The sequence below is a fragment of the Pseudophryne corroboree genome, unplaced genomic scaffold, assembly GCF_028390025.1.
Source record: "Pseudophryne corroboree isolate aPseCor3 unplaced genomic scaffold, aPseCor3.hap2 scaffold_956, whole genome shotgun sequence".
NCBI lineage: Eukaryota > Metazoa > Chordata > Amphibia > Anura > Myobatrachidae > Pseudophryne > Pseudophryne corroboree.
Window position 1 is genome coordinate 83,670 of NW_026970536.1, and position 19,807 is coordinate 103,476.

Consider the following 19,807-nt stretch of genomic DNA (forward strand, 5'->3'; position numbering starts at 1 on the left):
ATAGAGGTAGCGCTCAGTGATAGAGGTAGCGCTCAGTGATAGAGGTAGCGCTCAGTGATAGAGGCAGTGCTCAGTGATAGAGGTAACGCTCAGTGATAGAGGCAGCGCTCAGTGATAGAGGTAACACTCAGTGATAGAGGTAACACTCAGTGATAGAGGTAACATTCAGTGATAGAGGTAGCGCTCAGCGATAGAGGTAACATTCATTGATAGAGGTAACGCTCAGTGATAGAGGTAATATTCAGTGAAAGAGGTAACACTCAGTGATAGAGGTAACACTCAGTGATAGAGGTAACATTCAGTGATAGAGGTAACGCTCAGTGATAGAGGTAACGCTCAGTGATAGAGGTAGCGCTCAGTGATAGAGGTAGCGCTCAGTGATAGAGGTAGCGCTCAGTGACAGCGGTAGCGCTCAGTCATAGAAGTAACGCTCAGTGATAGAGGTAATGCTCAGTGATAGAGGTAGCGCTCAGTGATAGAGGTAGCGCTCAGTGATAGAGGTAGGGCTCAGTGATAGAGGCAGCGCTCAGTGATAGAGGTAACATTGAGTTATAGAGGTAGCGCTCAGTGATATATGTAACGCTCATTGATAGAGGTAGCGCTCAGTGATAGAGGAAATGCTCAATGATAGAGGCAGCACTCAGTGACAGAGGTAACATTCAGTGATAGAGGTAGAGCTCAGTTATAGAGGTAGCGCTCAGTGATAGAGGTAACACTCAGTGATAGAGGTAACGCTCAGTGATAGTGGTAGCACTCAGTGACAGAGGTAACATTCAGTGATAATGGTAGTGCTCAGTGATAGAGGTAGCGCTCAGTGATAGAGGTAGCGCTCAGTGATAGTGGTAGCGCTCAGTGATAGAGGTAGCGCTTAGTGATAGAGGCAACTCTCAGTGATAGAGGTAACGCTCAGTGATAGAGGTAATGCTCAGTGAAAGAGGTAGTGCTCAGTGATAGAGGTAGCGCTCAGTGATAGAGGTAAAGCTCAGTGATAGAGGTAGCGCTTAGTGATAGAGGCAACTCTCAGTGATAGAGGTAACGCTCAGTGATATAGGTAGCGCTCAGTGATAGAGGTAATGCTCAGTGATAGAGGTAACGCTCAGTGATAGAGGCAACATTCAGTTATAGAGGTAGCGCTCAGTGATAGAGGTAGCGCTCAGTGATAGACGTAACACTCAGTGATAGAGGTAACGCTCAGTGATAGTGGTAGCGCTCAGAGATAGAGGTAGCGCTCAGTGATAGAGGTAACATTCAGTGATAGAGGCAACATTCAGTTATAGAAGTAGCGCTCAGTGATAGTGGTAGCGTTTAGTGATAGAGGCAACTCTCAGTGATAGAGGTAACGCTCAGTGAAAGAGGTAATGCTGAGAATACTGATTTACATACAGGACTAAAAGCAACACTTTCAAAAAAAGACATCTTATACACTTTAAATGAAGCCGCTGCGGCCGCTAGACCTAATACACAACATACGTACTTATTACACCATTAGCGTACAGAGTCCCGTACTGTGTACGGACTTTGCGTACAAACGCCGCGCTAGCTGTACAAAGTACACACAGCACGTACACACCCAAAGTTACACAGTAAACCCTTAACAGTTATACATGCGATAGTAACACACTTTAAACCTTAGCTGGGAAAGAATACACGACACCAGATTGTATTTAAACGGCTGGGTTCCGACACCACAGCCTATTACTGAAAGGGGGTTACAATCACAAAGCAATACAATACAATAGAATAATGGCTACAGTCAATGTTACATACTTTTGGTTTCGCCTGCGCTTCCCGGTCCGGTCCGCAGTCATCACGGGTGATGACCTTCAGAGTCTGTGATAGTGACCTGGCCTGCAGCTGGCTCTTTATACAGTAGATCAAAACATAATACAATAGACACTGTGTGCTCTTCTTCCATTGGTTCGGGGGTGGGACATATCCTGTGCATCGGGGATCATTGGTCAGCTCAAGAAGTGGGCGATGGCTAGGACTTGAGTTGTGGTTTCTGTTGTTTGCATCTGAGTTCCCGCCCCATGACCAGTTAAACCCATCACATTAATCATACATAAATCTGGTATTATTAATAACTAAATGTGGTAATATATAATAATGCTCTTATTCCCACCAGATTAATGTTTACGTGACTCTGAACAATATGATCCCACACATGATATGATTATCTATTTCCATCCTCAAGATATACATATGTCCACATATATCCATATACTCATATATATATATATATATATATATACACACACACACACACACACACACACACACACATACTCCTGCTATTACAATTTGTTAGGAATTATATATATATATGTGTATATATATATATATATATATATATGTATATATATATATATATATATATATATATATATATGTATATATATATATATATATATATTTATACAAACACATCTCCAAGAGTTTAGACTATGAATGTTAATATCTTAGATTTCTAAATGTCTGGTTTGTGTTTTGGTTAGCTATTGTTAATTGAGTTTCTAACAGCTTCGGTTCCTGGGTATTGTCTCTTCGTTTGTTTTTGTCTTCAGGTGAGACAATGACAATCCAGTACTTATTGTTTTAAATAGAAACTCGGCTATCCTAGTAAACAAAGGTGTTTGCCTTCTTCATAGAATTTCAAAGCTTAGTGTAAATAAGGCCATTGTATTTTAGTCTCTGGGAGTTTTAATTTATGTGTGACCGATCTTCATGCTATTTAGAAGAAAAAGCAGACAGTGTGGGATTTATACAATATATAGATTAGATTTATGATATGTCTTTGTGGCTTTTCCATGAGGGTACAAACTCCACTGTAATTACTCATACCACGCTCTAATTCGCAGGACCATGGGAGCGACCATACGCAATTTGCGAATATGTGCAATCACAGCCGAACACGTACACACATGGAGGCCATCTATGTGGTGTTTGTACGTAATGTATGTGTTGTAATATTTTCTGACTTCGACAGTCCACCCTTTGGCAGTCATCAATAACTGCCACTAACTAATCAATAAACAAAAAAAAATATTACCTATACAATATATACAAAAGCTTGGATGATCGGGGAAGAGTTGTAGGTGGGAAATGTATGACCTAGTGGGTTAGTAAAAAGCATGTATGTATGAATCCATGTCTGAGGGGCATGTATTATCATGCCGTATATGTTCTAGATAAGCTTCGAGGTATTGCGAAGTATACATTAAATCCTTCTCATCCCGTATTAAGGGTCTGTAAATGGGCCAACAAACACTACCGAGCGCTTTTCGGCTTCTTGTTCCAACAAATGGGGTGCACATTTAGTTGATGATACATGGAGGGGGAAACATATGTGAGTGCTAGTATATGTGGATATCACCTGTCGACTATGTGTGCCATTAGCTGGAGGTTGCAGAGATGAAGATAAGACACATATATAAAATACATTCACATAAACATTTTGGGTAGGGCTGATGTCTTTTCCGGATGGATGTATCTGGACAGAGGGGGAAACAAAAGAAAAACGGGTGAAAGAAACAGGCCATGAAATTAATTTGCAATCCTTATCATAACACTGTCTCTATGGATGGGTCATAAATTAAATCTGCTGCTATAACAGCGTTCTCGCTCCTTAGACTCATCAAATTTGTGCTGTGCTTGCGCCGCATTAGAATTTGAACACACCTAAATATCGAACCAATAATTATGACGATTCCCAGGATACAAAGGAGAAACTTCCCCACACTCATAATGACATTCTGAGCCCACTCTCCTAAACCTGAGAACCATTTGCGTGGGTTCAACCATGAGACCCAGCCGGTCAGTTCATTACTCACAGTCGCTAAGGTAAGGTTGTGCTTCCTCCTGAACTCCCACTTCAACTGCAAGATATCGTCCATCTTTTGATTGATGATCTCCGTGGGGTCGTCAGTGCTGTTTGTAATATACGTACAACACTTCACACCATATTGAGTTGCCAAAGTAACACAGTACCCACCTGTCACGGCTGTGATATAATTAAGGACCATTCTGTGCTGAATCAGTTCCTTCTTGTAAGCTTGTAACTCCCTTCCCGTATACCTGAAGGTGTCGTCATACATCTCAGTGATATTATCTATCAAGTTCGCTAGCGTATGGATATACCTATAATTTATAGTTCCTCTGGCAGTACGGGTGATGTCTAATGCGAGAAGGAACTGAATCCCGGTGGATTCGTGGATCAAATAAGAGGCTGTGTGCTCTGCCCTATCTATGAGGTGTCTCTTGATAATGTGTTCATAGTGAGTATGAGTATAAGGAGCCTGAGCACTGCGGTGAACGTCTTTCATTTTATCATGGGTTATGGTCAGGACCTCCGGTAGTACTCTCCCAATATAACACAATCCCTCTGAGCTCGGGGCAAGCCACTTGTACGCCTTCCTCCCACATATGAAATAGGCATCATCTGGGAGAACATAGGGGACAAAATATAACATCACCATATTACAAATTTTCCAAGTAAAGAAACCAATCCCTAGTTCTCCCATCTGCTCAGTACAAGTATCGGGCTGGATGATATGAGCACAGTACCCTGGCGATGCTTTTCCAACCCACATGGTCTTGCTTCCTCGAGTATACCTATACCGAAAATACCTTCCACTGTTGGCTATTTGGCGTACAAGTTCAGAGTCTATGGGTATTCTATCAGCTCTGTGTGAAAAGGTCATTGTCTGGTTACTCCACGTCACTTCCCAATTTCCCGGTTTTCGGTAATTGGAAATATTAAAACACAATAAGGACCTGTCTACATGATACTGGTGGATCTTCAAACTAGGGGGCCTAGAGATGTTGAATTTCTTGTCCACCAGTCTCCCACCCCGTAATTCAAGTACCTCATCTATTGTTAAAGGGTATGGTACTAATCCTGACTTGCTCTGACCTTGAGGTACCTGTGAGCACACCCAGCATTCTGTCTGGTTTAAGACCTTACCCACTAGTGAGTGGTAATCACTCAACGGATGACGGTCCATGTCGATATTAAGGTTGGACTGACATCTCTGGATGCACCCATCCTCAACTATATTCTCACAATTCCTACAAATACAATATTCATCAGACAATAACCTCTCACAGTGCCTCCGAGCTCCCTGACTACCAGAGCGCTTACTGATGCCAGCCTTTACTAAAGTGATGTGCTGATCCTGAGATCCTACAAATTCATACTTGCCATCAGAACCCATTCCAGATCCCTGATCGACCTCTCTGGGACCCTCACCAAAACAAACTGTCCTTATCAAAACCAGAATTACTAACAGAACCCGAAACGCAGTCTCTTGTGATCGAATCATTTCATTAGGGGAAAGGAGGAAAATAAGAAGGAGAAAAGAAAGGAAAAATGCAGGGGGAGGTGAAAAAAGAAAGTGGTACGACAACCGTTCTAGGTCTTGTTACTCTCTGTGCTCAGATGCCTTTCAACAGTCCTGCCTCTCAACTTTCCTGGAACAGACACTCCAGTGATACGAGATTCTCTACACTCTGCTCTTTGTCACGAGTTCTCTCCGGGTCAGCGACCTTCTTGCAGTGGGACGAGTGGACCCAAGTCTCTCTTTCGGCGACCTTCAATGCTGTCGTGCTGGTTAACAAGACTTGGTATGGTCCTTCCCACCTGTCTATGAGGCAACCTGAGCGTAAGAAATTTCGAATCATCACATAATCCCCAGGCTCAATGTCATGACAATTACTGTTCAGTAGGTCAGGAATCACCAGCTTTAAATTTCTTTGTTGATTTCTCATATGCTGGCTCATCCCAACCAAAAATTTCACAGTCACTTCATTATTACATTTCAAATCATCCTGGTTGTCATGAGGTTGTCCACCAAAAAGAATTTTGAAGGGTGATAGGTTAAGGGGAGACCTGGGAGTGGTTCTGATGCCGTACAACACTAGTGGCAAAGCTTCTGGCCACGACAATCCAGTTTCAGCCATTAATTTGCTCAGCTTGTTCTTAATAGTGCTATTCACTCTCTCCACCTTTGCACTCGCCTGTGGACGGTACGGAGTATGCAGCTTGCTATTAATTCCCATCAGTTTGCACATGACCTGAAAGACTTCACCTGTAAAATGGGTACCCCTGTCACTTTCAATTATTCTAGGGATACCATATCTACCAACAAATTCCTGCACAATTTTCTTTGCAGTGAACGTAGCAGTATTTGTGGCAGCAGGGAACGCTTCTACCCAGTTGGAAAATACATCAATACAAACTAACACATATTTTAAATTCCTGCAGGGTGGTAACAGTATGAAATCGATTTGTATTACCTGAAAAGGTCCGTCTGTCGGAGGGATATGGGATGGCTCTGTTGGTATTGACTTTACAATATTCTTCCTCAAGCAAGTAAAGCATGTCATTGCTCTCTTACCTGCATGAGAAGAGAATCCTGGCGCACACCAGTAGGCTCTTACCAGCTTGCACATACCCTCTTTGCCCAGATGAGTCAGACCGTGTGCCGCCTCAGCTAAGCTTGGAAGATATACTCTGGGGGCCACTGGCTTACCGTGTCCACCTGTCCAAAGTCCTGAGGACTCCTGGCCATACCCCTTTGACCTCCAGACCGCCTTTTCCTGTAATGAACACAAATCTTGCACATTAAATTTACTATCGTGTGTTATCAGTTGTGTGAAGTAAACCGTCTCTGGATGAGAGAAGAGAGAGGAAAAAAAATTAGTTAATTTCAAAAAGAAAAATGTCAGGTTTGGCATTCACCAACAGGCTGTCACACCGTCATGCATATCCGTGTCTGTGCACAGTCTCCCTTCACCAGTATTCTCATCCTCCACCCTTTGTGCATGACCAGGCACACTGCATAAATACTGGTGTCCTTATGCTCTTATACTGGTGAGATATACTGGATTTGGGCAGAGCTCTGAAAGACCGAGTAGGCATGTGGCGTCTGAACTGTAATCCTGTCGGTGAACGCAAGAGATGAAGAGGAAACTTTGAAGACAAATCACATAGAGTTTAGTAACAGATAAGTTTGTAGAGACAAAGAAGATTTTACAAAATTTGACATCTGGATTGGGCACTACGGGGGAATGATTCTCTACTCGATCTGCTCCCCTAAAAAAAATTCTATGTGTGTTAAATCTCTACTGGGACTATCCCAGCCATCAATCCAGTGTCCTGTCCATTCTAAGTTCAAAGGGAACCCGGTATCTTTGAGATAATTTCCTCTACCTGTGATGGACATGCATCTAGAACAGTGAAATGCAATATTAGTCTTCGTGGGTATCTAACATATTTTGTGCTTCCTGGGTGGGAGCACTCTATATGTATACCATCTCTAACAAAACTCCTGTTAAGTTAATTAGAGGTCACTTCTGCTAGAGAGAGAAGCAAAAGTTTAGAGACCTCTTCTCAACCCCAGCAAGTTCTGTCAAAAGGGTAAAGTTGCATTTATTCTGTTCTTCCCATTAACCGAATCTGTGTTTTCTATATGGCTCGTGATTCCTTACTATATGTCCCTTGATCCCGTCAAAGTGTTTTAATAACGTGGCTTGTTTTCTCTGTCTAGGGGTCTATATTGATTATGTGTTCTACTATATCTACAATCTTTGGCAAAATGCCCTTCCTTCCTACAAGTGTAACATATCCTAGGTCTATTCTTACTATCCGGGTTTTGGGGTTTAGGTTGGTGGGACTTTGCTGCAAGAGCCTGTAGACTTATTGTCATCAGCTTCTCCTCCTGTTGTTTTCTACGCCTAGCAATATTCTTATGATGTTCAATTGCCACGCTCTAAAACAAGCTACTGTGGCCCGACTCCAATTAGGCAAAGATGCTTGTACCCTGTCCCTTACTGCCTTATTGAGTCCGTCCATTAGCACAGAGACAGCCACCTCCCTGTAATTCGCAGCGTTCCCTGTATCCGATACCCCCATGTATCTATCCATTATTTGCAGGGCCCGATGGAAATATTCAGATGTCATTTCATTTTCCCTTTGTTTTATGGAGAAAATTCTTCTCTACTTAACAGTAGTGGGGAAATACAACTCTAGTTGCCTGTTAATTTGCTCTAAGTTCTCCTGATTGTGTTTGTCAGTCATACGACTATCCGACTCTAATCTACAATCAGTGATACATTTTTGGGTGTCAATATTCGGGGGTAGGCACGCTTTCAAAAATATCCGCCAGTATTTGTTTGTCGGTTCATACGCATTACCCAGATCTCTGATAAACTTCTGACATTTTGCTAAATGCTTCCAAGGGTCGGGGAATTCTGAAATGATTGATCGCAGCTCATCTCTGGGCCACGGGCAATACATTGCATTATTCCTGGTGAGGATTACTCCCTGACTATCAGTTCCCCCATTGGGAGTTACTATTTCCAAGACAGGGTGTAATTCTACCATTCCGTTCCTAATCTGCTTACTGTGAGGTGTTGTTGTCTCTGTGCAATGAACTGTCTCATACTTACCGGTAGCTGTGACCTCACTAGTTCTTTCATTGGGGAATACTGTTACTGCTCTACCTGGTTGGACAGGCCCCACCTGAGTTTCTTGCAAAGTGACTGCTTGGAGGAGAGCTGCGATTTGGCTGGATCCTTCATCTTCCTGTGACCTATAACCTTGAAAAGACTTCAAAACAGGATACAACTTGCAAAGGTTAGGGTTAATACATTGCTCTTGCATACTATTTTCATTTACAGATGTACCATTGATTGTAGCCATCTTTTTTTCTTCGACCTGTGTCGGTAATGGTGTGTTTGTGTCTCCATTCCTGCTAAGTTTGGAACCTGCTTTACGAGTTTGTTCCCTTTGCATATCCCCCCCCTGTTGCCATAAATTTAAATAATCGTTATGTCTAATCCATTGTTTTATGGATTTAAGAAGACATATTTTACTGCTTACATTCTGCAGTACCTCTGGTTCAAAGCTGCCCACCCTAGGGAATGGTTCCCTATCATTGTTAGTCATACATACCCACTCATTGCATAAAACTTCTGTGTGTGAACCATATTTTTCACACATGATAAACTTTGCTGAGCCTTTTGGCCACATTTCTGCCTGAACCCTGTCTAAACGTCTCTCACTTGAGCAACTGGCTCCCATATTTGTGGGTCTTTTAATAACAAAAAAAAAATTCCCACAAACATCAAAATACTCAATGTAAGTAGACGGTGGAAGTATCTCTGAGCGCCTTCCACTCGCTCTCGCCCACGCTGGCCAGTACAACGATACACTGTTGGTAGCGGATCGCAATGTACCCAACTTAGGGCTCCTATCAGACCTTACAACACCGTAATTTCTTTCGGTGGAAGTTCTGTTTGGAATATTTTCCTGAGAGAGGCAGCGAAAAATTCCTTTTCGGTATCTTTCAACTGGAATTGTTTGTAGGGTGAAAAACAGAGAAATTAGATAACTATCCTTCACCCTTTCCAGTGAAGCCCATCAGGGAGATTTCCCGACGTTGTCAAAGAAAAACCCCTTTTGTCTATGCAATCACGTCTGCATGTGCTCTCCCACAGCGCATATGACACAATGGTATCACGTTGTGCTGTGCAGAACACACAGACATGCGATGCAATAGCACAGCCTATAGATACTAGTTATCTATATGCCCTACGATTGCTGTAGACCACCTAGCCTAGATCACTCCAGACCACTTCTGCACTTAGTTGTATGGGATCACTAAGACCACTTCGGACCACTTCAGTTCTAATCACGCAGGGTACCGAACCCTACGCCGCCGGGCCTCTACTAACCCGGTGTTACCACTTCAGACCACTTCAGTTTCTGGGTTCAGTTCCACTCTGTCCGCTTTCACTCACTCAAATACACTTCAGATAGGCAGCTTTACCCCAGAGGCAATACAGTTTTTTTAAACTACATTTTTTTATGCTAATCTGCTTTAGAAACCGGGCAGTTTTGTGCTATTGTAGCATGGCTACGGTCCCACCTTTTAGCTAAACGACACTATTGTGTAATTTGTACTCAGCGCCCGTATTCTTACGTACTTTGCGTAAACACGCGACCGTGCGTGTCTCTTACGCTGCGTGCACAGTCCTGTACTTTGTCCGAGACACGTGTACAAAACCGTACGTCCGCAATAAAACAAATCCCACAACTTCTATAAATGTGAGCAATACTAACTATAATCGCTCACTTAACACAACAGTTTTTTCTGTATAAACCTTTACAACCAGGCCAGACTGCGTTTGTGCTTTACATTTACTTCCTTAAACATTTATTTTAGTTTTAACTATATAGCAACAAAATGTAACCGGTTTCACACAGATCTAAATGAATCTAACAATTTGAGTCTTATGGCAACAATGTGAGAGGGTATACAAAGTGTATGGGTGCCTTTTGTTGTGTACGCTTTTGGCGCCAAAAAAAAATCACAGATTTTTAAATAGCTTTTTTCCTGTTTACTTTACGGGTTCTACCTGCATCTCTACAAACCATACAGAGCAGACGTCATCTAATCAGCACACAAGTAGGGTTTTTAGTGTATCCACCGACCAAGAAAAGGTTACATAGTATACTTTCTGTCCACCCTTTTGCTGGTAGATTAAGCCTGCTGTGACCTGTTAGGCTGTGAGTATGTGGAATCCCTGATGGAGCCCCCAATTGAGAATGCTGATTTACATACAGGACTAAAAGCAACACTTTAAAAAGACATCTTATACACTTTAAATGAAGCCGCTGCGGCCGCTAGACCTAATACACAACCTACGTACTTATTACACCATTAGCGTACAGAGTCCCGTACCGTGTACGGACTTTGCGTACAAACGCCGCGCTGGCTGTACAAAGTACACACAGCACGTACACACAGTTACACAGTAAACCCTTAACAGTCATACATGCGATAGTAACACACTTTAAACCCTAGCAGGGAATGAATACACAACACCAGATTGTATTTAAACGGCTGGGTTCCGACACCACAGCCTATTATTACTGAAAGGGGGTTACAATCACAAAGCAATACAATACAATAGAATAATGGCTACAGTCAATGTTACATACTTTTGGTTTCGCCTGCGCTTCCCGGTCCGGTCCTCAGTCATCACGGGTGATGACCTTCAGAGTCTGTGATAGTGACCTGGCCTGCAGCTGGCTCTTTATACAGTAGATCAAAACATAATACAATAGACACTGTGTGCTCTTCTTCCATTGGTTTGGGGGTGGGACATATCCTGTGCAACGGGGATCATTGGTCTGCTCAAGAAGTGGGCGATGGCTAGGACTTGAGATGTGGTTTCTGTTGTTTGCATCTGACTTCCCGCCCCATGACCAGTTAAACCCATCACATTAATCATACATAAATCTGGTATTATTAATAACTTAATGTGGTAATATATAATAATGTTCTTATTCCCACCAGATTAATGTTTACGTGACTCTGAACAATATGATCCCACACATGATATGATTATCTATTTCCATCCTCAAGATATCCATATATCCACATATATCCATATACTCATATATATATATATATATACACACACACACACACACACACACACACACTCCTGCTATTACAATTTGTTAGGAATTATATATATATATATATATATATATATATATATATATATATATACACAAACAAACACATACATCTCCAAGAGTGTAGACTATGAATGTTGATATCTTAGATTTCTAAATGTCTGGTTTGTGTTTTGGTTAGCTATTGTTAATTGAGTTTCTAACCGCTTCGGTTCCTGGGTATTGTCTCTTCGTTTGTTTTTGTCTTCAGGTGAGACAATGACAATCCAGTACTTATTGTTTTAAATAGAAACTCGGCTATCCTAGTAAACAAAGGTGTTTGCCTTCTTCATAGAATTTCAAAGCTTAGTGTAAACAAGGCCATTGTATTTTAGTCTCTGGGAGTTTTAATTTATGTGTGACCGATCTTCATGCTATTTAGAAGAAAAGGTAGACAGTGTGGGATTTATACAATATATAGATTAGATTTATGATATGTCTTTGTGGCTTTTTCATGAGGGTACAAACTCCACTGTAATTACTCATACCACGCTCTAATGCGCAGTACCGCGGGAGCGACCATACGCAATTTGCGAATATGTGCAATCATAGCCGAACACGTACGCACACGGAGGCCATCTGTGTGGTGTTTGTACGTAATGTATGTGTTGTAATATTTTCTGACTTCGACAATGCTCAGTTATAGAGGTAATGCTCAGTGGTAGAGGTAGCGCTCAGTGATAGAGGTAACGCTCAGTGATAGAGGTAACACTTAGTGATAGAGGTAACGCTCAGTGATAGTGGTAGCGCTCAGTGATAGAGGTAGCTCTCAGTTATAGAGGTAATGCTCAGTGATAGAGGTAACGCTCAGTGATAGAGGTAACATTCAGTGATAGAGGTAACATTCAGTGATAGAGGTAGCGCTCAGTGATAGAGGTAACGCTCAGTGATAGAGGTAATACTCAGTGATAGAGGTAGCGCTCAGTGATAGAGGTAGTGCTCAGTGATAGAGGTAACGCTCAGTGATAGAGGTAACGCTCAGTGATAGAGGTAACGCTCAGTGATAGAGGTAACATTCAGTGATAGAGGTAGCGCTCAGTGATAGAGGTAACGCTCAGTGATAGAGGTAATACTCAGTGATAGTGGTAACTTTCAGTGATAGAGGCAACATTCAGTTATAGAGGTAGCGCTCAGTGATAGAGGTAGCGCTCAGTGATAGAGGTAGCGCTCAGTGATAGAGGTAGCGCTCAGTGATAGAGGTAATGCTCAGTGATAGAGGTAGCGCTCAGTGATAGAGGTAACATTCAGTGATAGAGGTAGCGCTCAGTGATAGAGGTAACATTCAGTGATAGAGGTAGCGCTCAGTGATAGAGGTAACGCTCAGTGATAGAGGTAATACTCAGTGATAGTGGTAACTTTCAGTGATAGAGGCAACATTCAGTTATAGAGGTAGTGCTCAGTGATAGAGGTAGCGCTCAGTGATAGAGGATACGCTCAGTGATAGAGGTAGCGCTCAGTGATAGAGGTAGCGCTCAGTGATAGAGGTAGCGCTCAGTGATAGAGGTAGCGCTCAGTGATAGAGGTAGCGCTCAGTGATAGAGGTAGCGCTCAGTGATAGAGGTAGCGCTCAGTGATAGAGGTAACGCTCAGTGATAGAGGTAACGCTCAGTGATAGAGGTAGCGCTCAGTGATAGAGGTAGCGCTCAGTGATAGAGGTAACGCTCAGTGATAGAGGTAGCGCTCAGTGATAGAGGTAACGCTCAGTGATAGAGGTAATACTCAGTGATAGTGGTAACTTTCAGTGATAGAGGCAACATTTAGTTATAGAGGTAGCGCTCAGTGATAGAGGTAGCGCTCAGTGATAGAGGTAACGCTCAGTGATAGAGGTAGCGCTCAGTGATAGAGGTAATGCTCAGTGATAGAGGTAACGCTCAGTGATAGAGGTAGCGCTCAGTAATAGAGGTAGCGCTCAGTGATAGAGGTAGCGCTCAGTAATAGAGGTAGTGCTCAGTGATAGAGGTAACGCTCAGTGATAGAGGTAACGCTCAGTGATAGAGGTAATATTCAGTGATAGAGGCAACATTCAGTGATAGAGGTAACGCTCAGTGATAGAGGTAACGCTCAGTGATAGAGGTAACGCTCAGTGATAGAGGTAACGCTCAGTGATAGAGGTAGCGCTCAGTAATAGAGGTAGCGCTCAGTGATAGAGGTAGCGCTCAGTAATAGAGGTAGTGCTCAGTGATAGAGGTAACGCTCAGTGATAGAGGTAATATTCAGTGATAGAGGCAACATTCAGTGATAGAGGTAACGCTCAGTGATAGAGGTAACGCTCAGTGATAGAGGTAACGCTCAGTGATAGAGGTAACGCTCAGTGATAGAGGTAACGCTCAGTGATAGAGGCAACATTCAGTCCTAGAGGTAACTCTCAGGCCTAGAAGTAGTACTCAGTGGTAGAGGTGACTCAGTAGCAATACTGGAATAGTTGTGATGAGGAGATATCTATATGGGGACCATGGTGTCCTCAGTGAGTTACTGGGAAAGGTCATCTGCACTAGTTGAGTCACTCACCGGAGACTTCACACACACACACGCTCACACACACACACACACACGCACACACACGCACACACGCTGAGAACCCCAGCACCAGAGGCGAATCAAAGGTCTTTGGGGCCCAGAGCAAGATGAAAAATGCCCCCCCCCCCATAAAAAAAACTACAGCAAAAAAAAACAACAACCCATAAAAGCATACATATATAATGTGACACGCTCATTATCTGCTTGTGTCTCCCCACAGGACAGTAATACACAGAGGCGGGACACGAGGAGGGCGGAGTATCGGTCACATGAAGAGGTGAGTCCCTGCGCACATGTGAAATCACAATCAGTGCATGAATGAGACATCCTGACTGCCTGTCCTGCAGCCACAGGAACTGTAATCTGATGTGTGGTCAGACAGTTGGATGCAGGTAAAATGCCGGCTTTCGGGATCCCGGTGTTCAAGATACCGAAACCGAAATCCTGACAACCGACATTATACCGGCGGCCGGAATCCCAACACCGCCCAAATTTCCCATTCAGTTGGTGGGTCCACGCCACCAACCGAGTGGGTATAGAACCTGTGGCGGGTGAAGTGAGCCCGTGAGGGGACTTGTGGCCTCACTGCCTGGATTCTGACGGGATACTGCTGACGCTTTACTGACAGCCGGGACTTCATACCGGATCCATCACAACACTATAGTATGAAGATGCCACCATACTGACAGCCGGGACTTCATACCGGATCCATCACAGCACTATGGTAAGAAGATGCCGCCATACTGACTGCCGGGACTTCATACCGGATCTATCACAGCACTGTAGTAAGAAGATGCCGCCATACTGACAGCGGGTACTTCATACCGGATCCATCACAGCACTATAGCAAGAAGATGCCGCCATACTGACAGCCGGGACTTCATACCGAATCCATCACAGCGCTATAGTAAGAAGATGAAGATGCCGCCATACTGACAGCCGGGACTTCATACCGGATCCATCACAGCCCTATAGTAAGAAGCTGCCGCCATACTGACAGCCGGGACTTCATACCGGATCCATCACAGCACTATAGTAAGAAGATGCCGCCATACTGACAGCCGGGACTTCATACCGGATCCATCACAGCACTATAGTAAGAAGATGCTGCCATACTGACAGCCATAACTTCATACCGGATCCATCACAGCCCTATAGTAAGAAGATGCCGCCATACTGACATCCGGGACTTCATACCGGATCCATCACAGCACTATAGTAAGAAGATGCCGCCATACTGACAGTCGGGACTTCATACCGGATCCATCACAGCACTATAGTAAGAAGATGCCGCCATACTGACAGCTGGTACTTCATACCGGATCCATCACAGCACTATAGCAAGAAGATGCCGCCATACTGACAGCCGGTACTTCATACCGGATCCATCACAGCACTATAGTAAGAAGATGCTGCCATACTGACAGCCATAACTTCATACCGGATCCATCACAGCACTATAGTAAGAAGATGCCGCCATACTGACAGCCGGGACTTCATACCGGATCCATCACAGCCCTATAGTAAGAAGATGCCGCCATACTGACAGCCGGGACTTCATACCGGATCCATCACAGCACTATAGTAAGAAGATGCCGCCATACTGACAGCCGGGACTTCATACCGGATCCATCACAGCACTATGGTAAGAAGATGCCGCCATACTGACAGCCGGGACTTCATACCGGATCCATCACAGCGCTATACTAAGAAGATGAAGATGCCGCCATACTGACAGCCGGGACTTCATACCGGATCCATCACAGCACTATAGTAAGAAGATGAAGATGCCGCCATACTGACAGCCGGGACTTCATACCGGATCCATCACAGCGCTATAGTAAGAAGATGAAGATGCCGCCATACTGACTGCCGGGACTTCATACTGGATCCATCACAGCACTATAGTAAGAAGATGAAGATGCCGCCATACTGACAGCCGGGACTTCATACCGGATCCATCAGAGCACTATAGTAAGAAGATGAAGATGCCGCCATACTGACAGCCGGGACTTCATACTGGATCCATCACAGCACTATAGTAAGAAGATGCCGCCATACTGACAGCTGGTACTTCATACCGGATCCATTACAGCACTATAGTAAGAAGATGCTGCCATACTGACAGCCATAACTTCATACCGGATCCATCACAGCACTATAGTAAGAAGATGCCGCCATACTGACAGCCGGGACTTCATACCGGATCCATCACAGCACTATGGTAAGAAGATGCCGCCATACTGACAGCCGGGACTTCATACCGGATCCATCACAGCGCTATACTAAGAAGATGAAGATGCCGCCATACTGACAGCCGGGACTTCATACCGGATCCATCACAGCACTATAGTAAGAAGATGCCGCCATACTGACAGCCGGGACTTCATACCGGATCCATCACAGCGCTATAGTAAGAAGATGAAGATGCCGCCATACTGACTGCTGGGACTTCATACTGGATCCATCACAGCACTATAGTAAGAAGATGAAGATGCCACCATACTGACAGCCGGGACTTCATACCGGATCCATCAGAGCACTATAGTAAGAAGATGCCGCCATACTGACAGTCGGGACTTCATACTGGATCCATCACAGCACTATAGTAAGAAGATGCCGCCATACTGACAGCTGGTACTTCATACCGGATCCATCACAGCACTATAGTAAGAAGATGCCGCCATACTGACTGCCGGGACTTCATACCGGATCCATCACAGCACTATAGTAAGAAGATGCCGCCATACTGACAGCCGGGACTTCATACAGGATCCATCACAGCACTATAGTAAGAAGATGCCGCCATACTGACAGCCGGGACTTCATACCGGATCCATCACAGCACTATAGTAAGAAGATGCCGCCGTACTGACAGCCGGGACTTCATACCGGATCAATCACAGCACTATAGTAAGATGATGCCGCCATACTGACAGCCGGGACTTCATACCGGATCCATCACAGCACTATAGTAAGAAGATGCCGCCATACTGACAGCCGGGACTTCATACCGGATCCATCACAGCACTATAGTAAGAAGATGCCGCCATACTGACAGCCGGGACTTCATACCGGATCCATCACAGCACTATAGTAAGAAGATGCCGCCATACTGACAGCCGGGACTTCATACCGGATCCATCACAGCACTATAGTAAGAAGATGCCGCCATACTGACAGCCGGGACTTCATACCGGATCCATCACAGCACTATAGTAAGAAGATGCCGCCATACTGACAGCCGGGACTTCATACGGGATCCATCACAGCACTATAGTAAGAAGATGCCGCCATACTGACAGCCGGGACTTCATACCGGATCCATCACAGCACTATAGTAAGAAGATGCCGCCATACTGACAGCCGGGACTTCATACCGGATCCATCACAGCACTATAGTAAGAAGATGCCGCCATACTGACAGCCGGGACTTCATACCGGATCCATCACAGCACTATAGTAAGAAGATGCCGCCATACTGACAGCCGGGACTTCATACCGGATCCATCACAGCACTATAGTAAGAAGATGCCGCCATACTGACAGCCGGGACTTCATACCGGATCCATCACAGCATATAGTAAGAAGATGCCGCCATACTGACAGCCGGGACTTCATACCGGATCCATCACAGCACTATAGTAAGAAGATGCCGCCATACTGACAGCCGGGACTTCATACCGGATCCATCACAGCACTATAGTAAGAAGGTGCCGCCATACTGACAGCCGGGACTTCATACCGGATCCATCACAGCACTATAGTAAGAAGATGCCGCCATACTGACAGCCGGGACTTCATACCGGATCCATCACAGCACTATAGTAAGAAGATGCCGCCATACTGACAGCCGGGACTTCATACCGGATCCATCACAGCACTATAGTAAGAAGATGCCGCCATACTGACAGCCGGGACTTCATACCGGATCCATCACAGCACTATAGTAAGAAGATGTCGCCATACTGACAGCCGGGACTTCATACCGGATCCATCACAGCACTATAGTAAGAAGATGTCGCCATACTGACAGCCGGGACTTCATACCGGATCCATCACAGCACTATAGTAAGAAGATGTCGCCATACTGACAGCCGGGACTTCATACCGGATCCATCACAGCACTATAGTAAGAAGATGTCGCCATACTGACAGCCGGGACTTCATACCGGATCCATCACAGCACTATAGTAAGAAGATGTCGCCATACTGACAGCCGGGACTTCATACCGGATCCATCACAGCACTATAGTAAGAAGATGCCGCCATACTGACGTGCCCAATAAGCAGGCAGTCTACAGACACTATGGAGAGTGCTGACACAGAAGGGTCTGAGGAGAGGTTTCCAGGCGCTCAGTCATATGACTGCGACACTGCCGCGTGCTACATTACAGGAGGTCCTGGGGCTGATTTACTAAGGGGCAACCAGCGCTGTTAGTAGGAACTTCCGTCCCCTCGCCCCATACAACACAGGGTTACGGCTGGGAAGCCTATGTAACAAGCACGGCGTCGGAGCTTGTGTCGCAGCAACGTCTTAGGATGCCGACAGCTGTGAAGCCCATTCACAAATATACTGTATTATTATGTTATGTCTGTATGTTCCGTGTTCTGTACTGTGACGACAGGGGGTGTCCTGGTCGTGGCGGTGAAGGACGCACTGCGGCCCCCGGGCGGTTCTCATTCAATGTGTGCCCACCAGTGACGTGGGACTGAAGCTCAACATCCAACGAGGCATCAAATACACTCCTGCCCCACTGTCCTACCCCTATGCTGGCTCTCACCCTAGTCTCCATCCCAGTGGCACCATCCCTGCGAGCATTCCCCCAGCCTTGGCCAATGGCAGGCCATCAGCCCCGGCCCCCTGCTGGGCGGGGAAAACCACGTCTGGGGTGGGCACAGGTGAATTTGTTCTCGTTATAATGGGGAATAATCGCTCATACAGTTGGTTGGTTTCTATTGGCCGGTGTGGACCCGCCAAGACCTGGGATAGTGGGGGTATCACACCACTGACATTCTACGCCCTGGGCGAGGTCAGGTTCCAGGCGGGCGAGGAACTGCATGTATGTCAGCACTCTTACTGTTCTGTCGTGTGCTGTGAGGAGGGTATACTTAGAGATGAGTGGAACACACCTGAACGTAGGGGTTCCGAGGCAAACCAAGTCCTGGTTTCCAATCCTCCTGTAACGCCGGATCTTCTCTTAAAACCAAAAGGGACATGTACTAAGTAGTGATGAGTGGACGAGTGAGCCAGTAGAGAAGTTGCCCATGGCAACCAATCAGTTGCTCTGTACAATTGTATAGTATGCAAATTAGAAATGTTACATCAATGCTGATTGGTTGCCATGGTCAACTTCTCCACTGGCTCACTTCCCCCCTCTTATCACTGCTTAGTACATGTCCCCAAGTCATACTTACCTACTTTGCTGCTTCCTCCTCCGGGAGAAGGCAGCGTAGTAGGTGCATGGGAGCGTGGCCGGCAGCAGGATGGGTGGTTCGGGGGCGTGGCCGGCAGCAGGATGGGCGGTCTGGGGGCGTTGCATCATTGTCGCATCCTCGTGACTCCACCCCCCGCTGTGCCGAGAAACGAGGCGCTGCATTGCGGGGGGCGGAGCTACGATGACGCGATTCAGCGCGAATCGCGTCATCGGACCCCCTCGGGCCGCCCACTTGTTCTCTGCTGCGGGCGGCTGAGGGGGAAAGCGGGAGGCTTGCCCACCTTTCCGGGGGGCCGGGAGGGTCACCCGATTTTCGGGAGGGTAG

At 45.3% G+C, this 19,807-nt stretch overlaps 1 protein-coding gene across 1 annotated transcript in view; it reads left to right on the forward strand.

Annotated features, from left to right (window-relative positions):
* Positions 1-19,807, forward strand: part of LOC135048396 (alanine aminotransferase 2-like) — a gene marked incomplete at its 3' end in the record, with an annotated part of 147,181 nt that overhangs the window by 24,847 nt on the left and 102,527 nt on the right. The window contains exon 2 of the mRNA XM_063955531.1: positions 14,265-14,321. Coding sequence (XP_063811601.1) covers positions 14,314-14,321 — 8 coding nt within the window. The remainder of the gene's footprint in view (positions 1-14,264; positions 14,322-19,807) is intronic.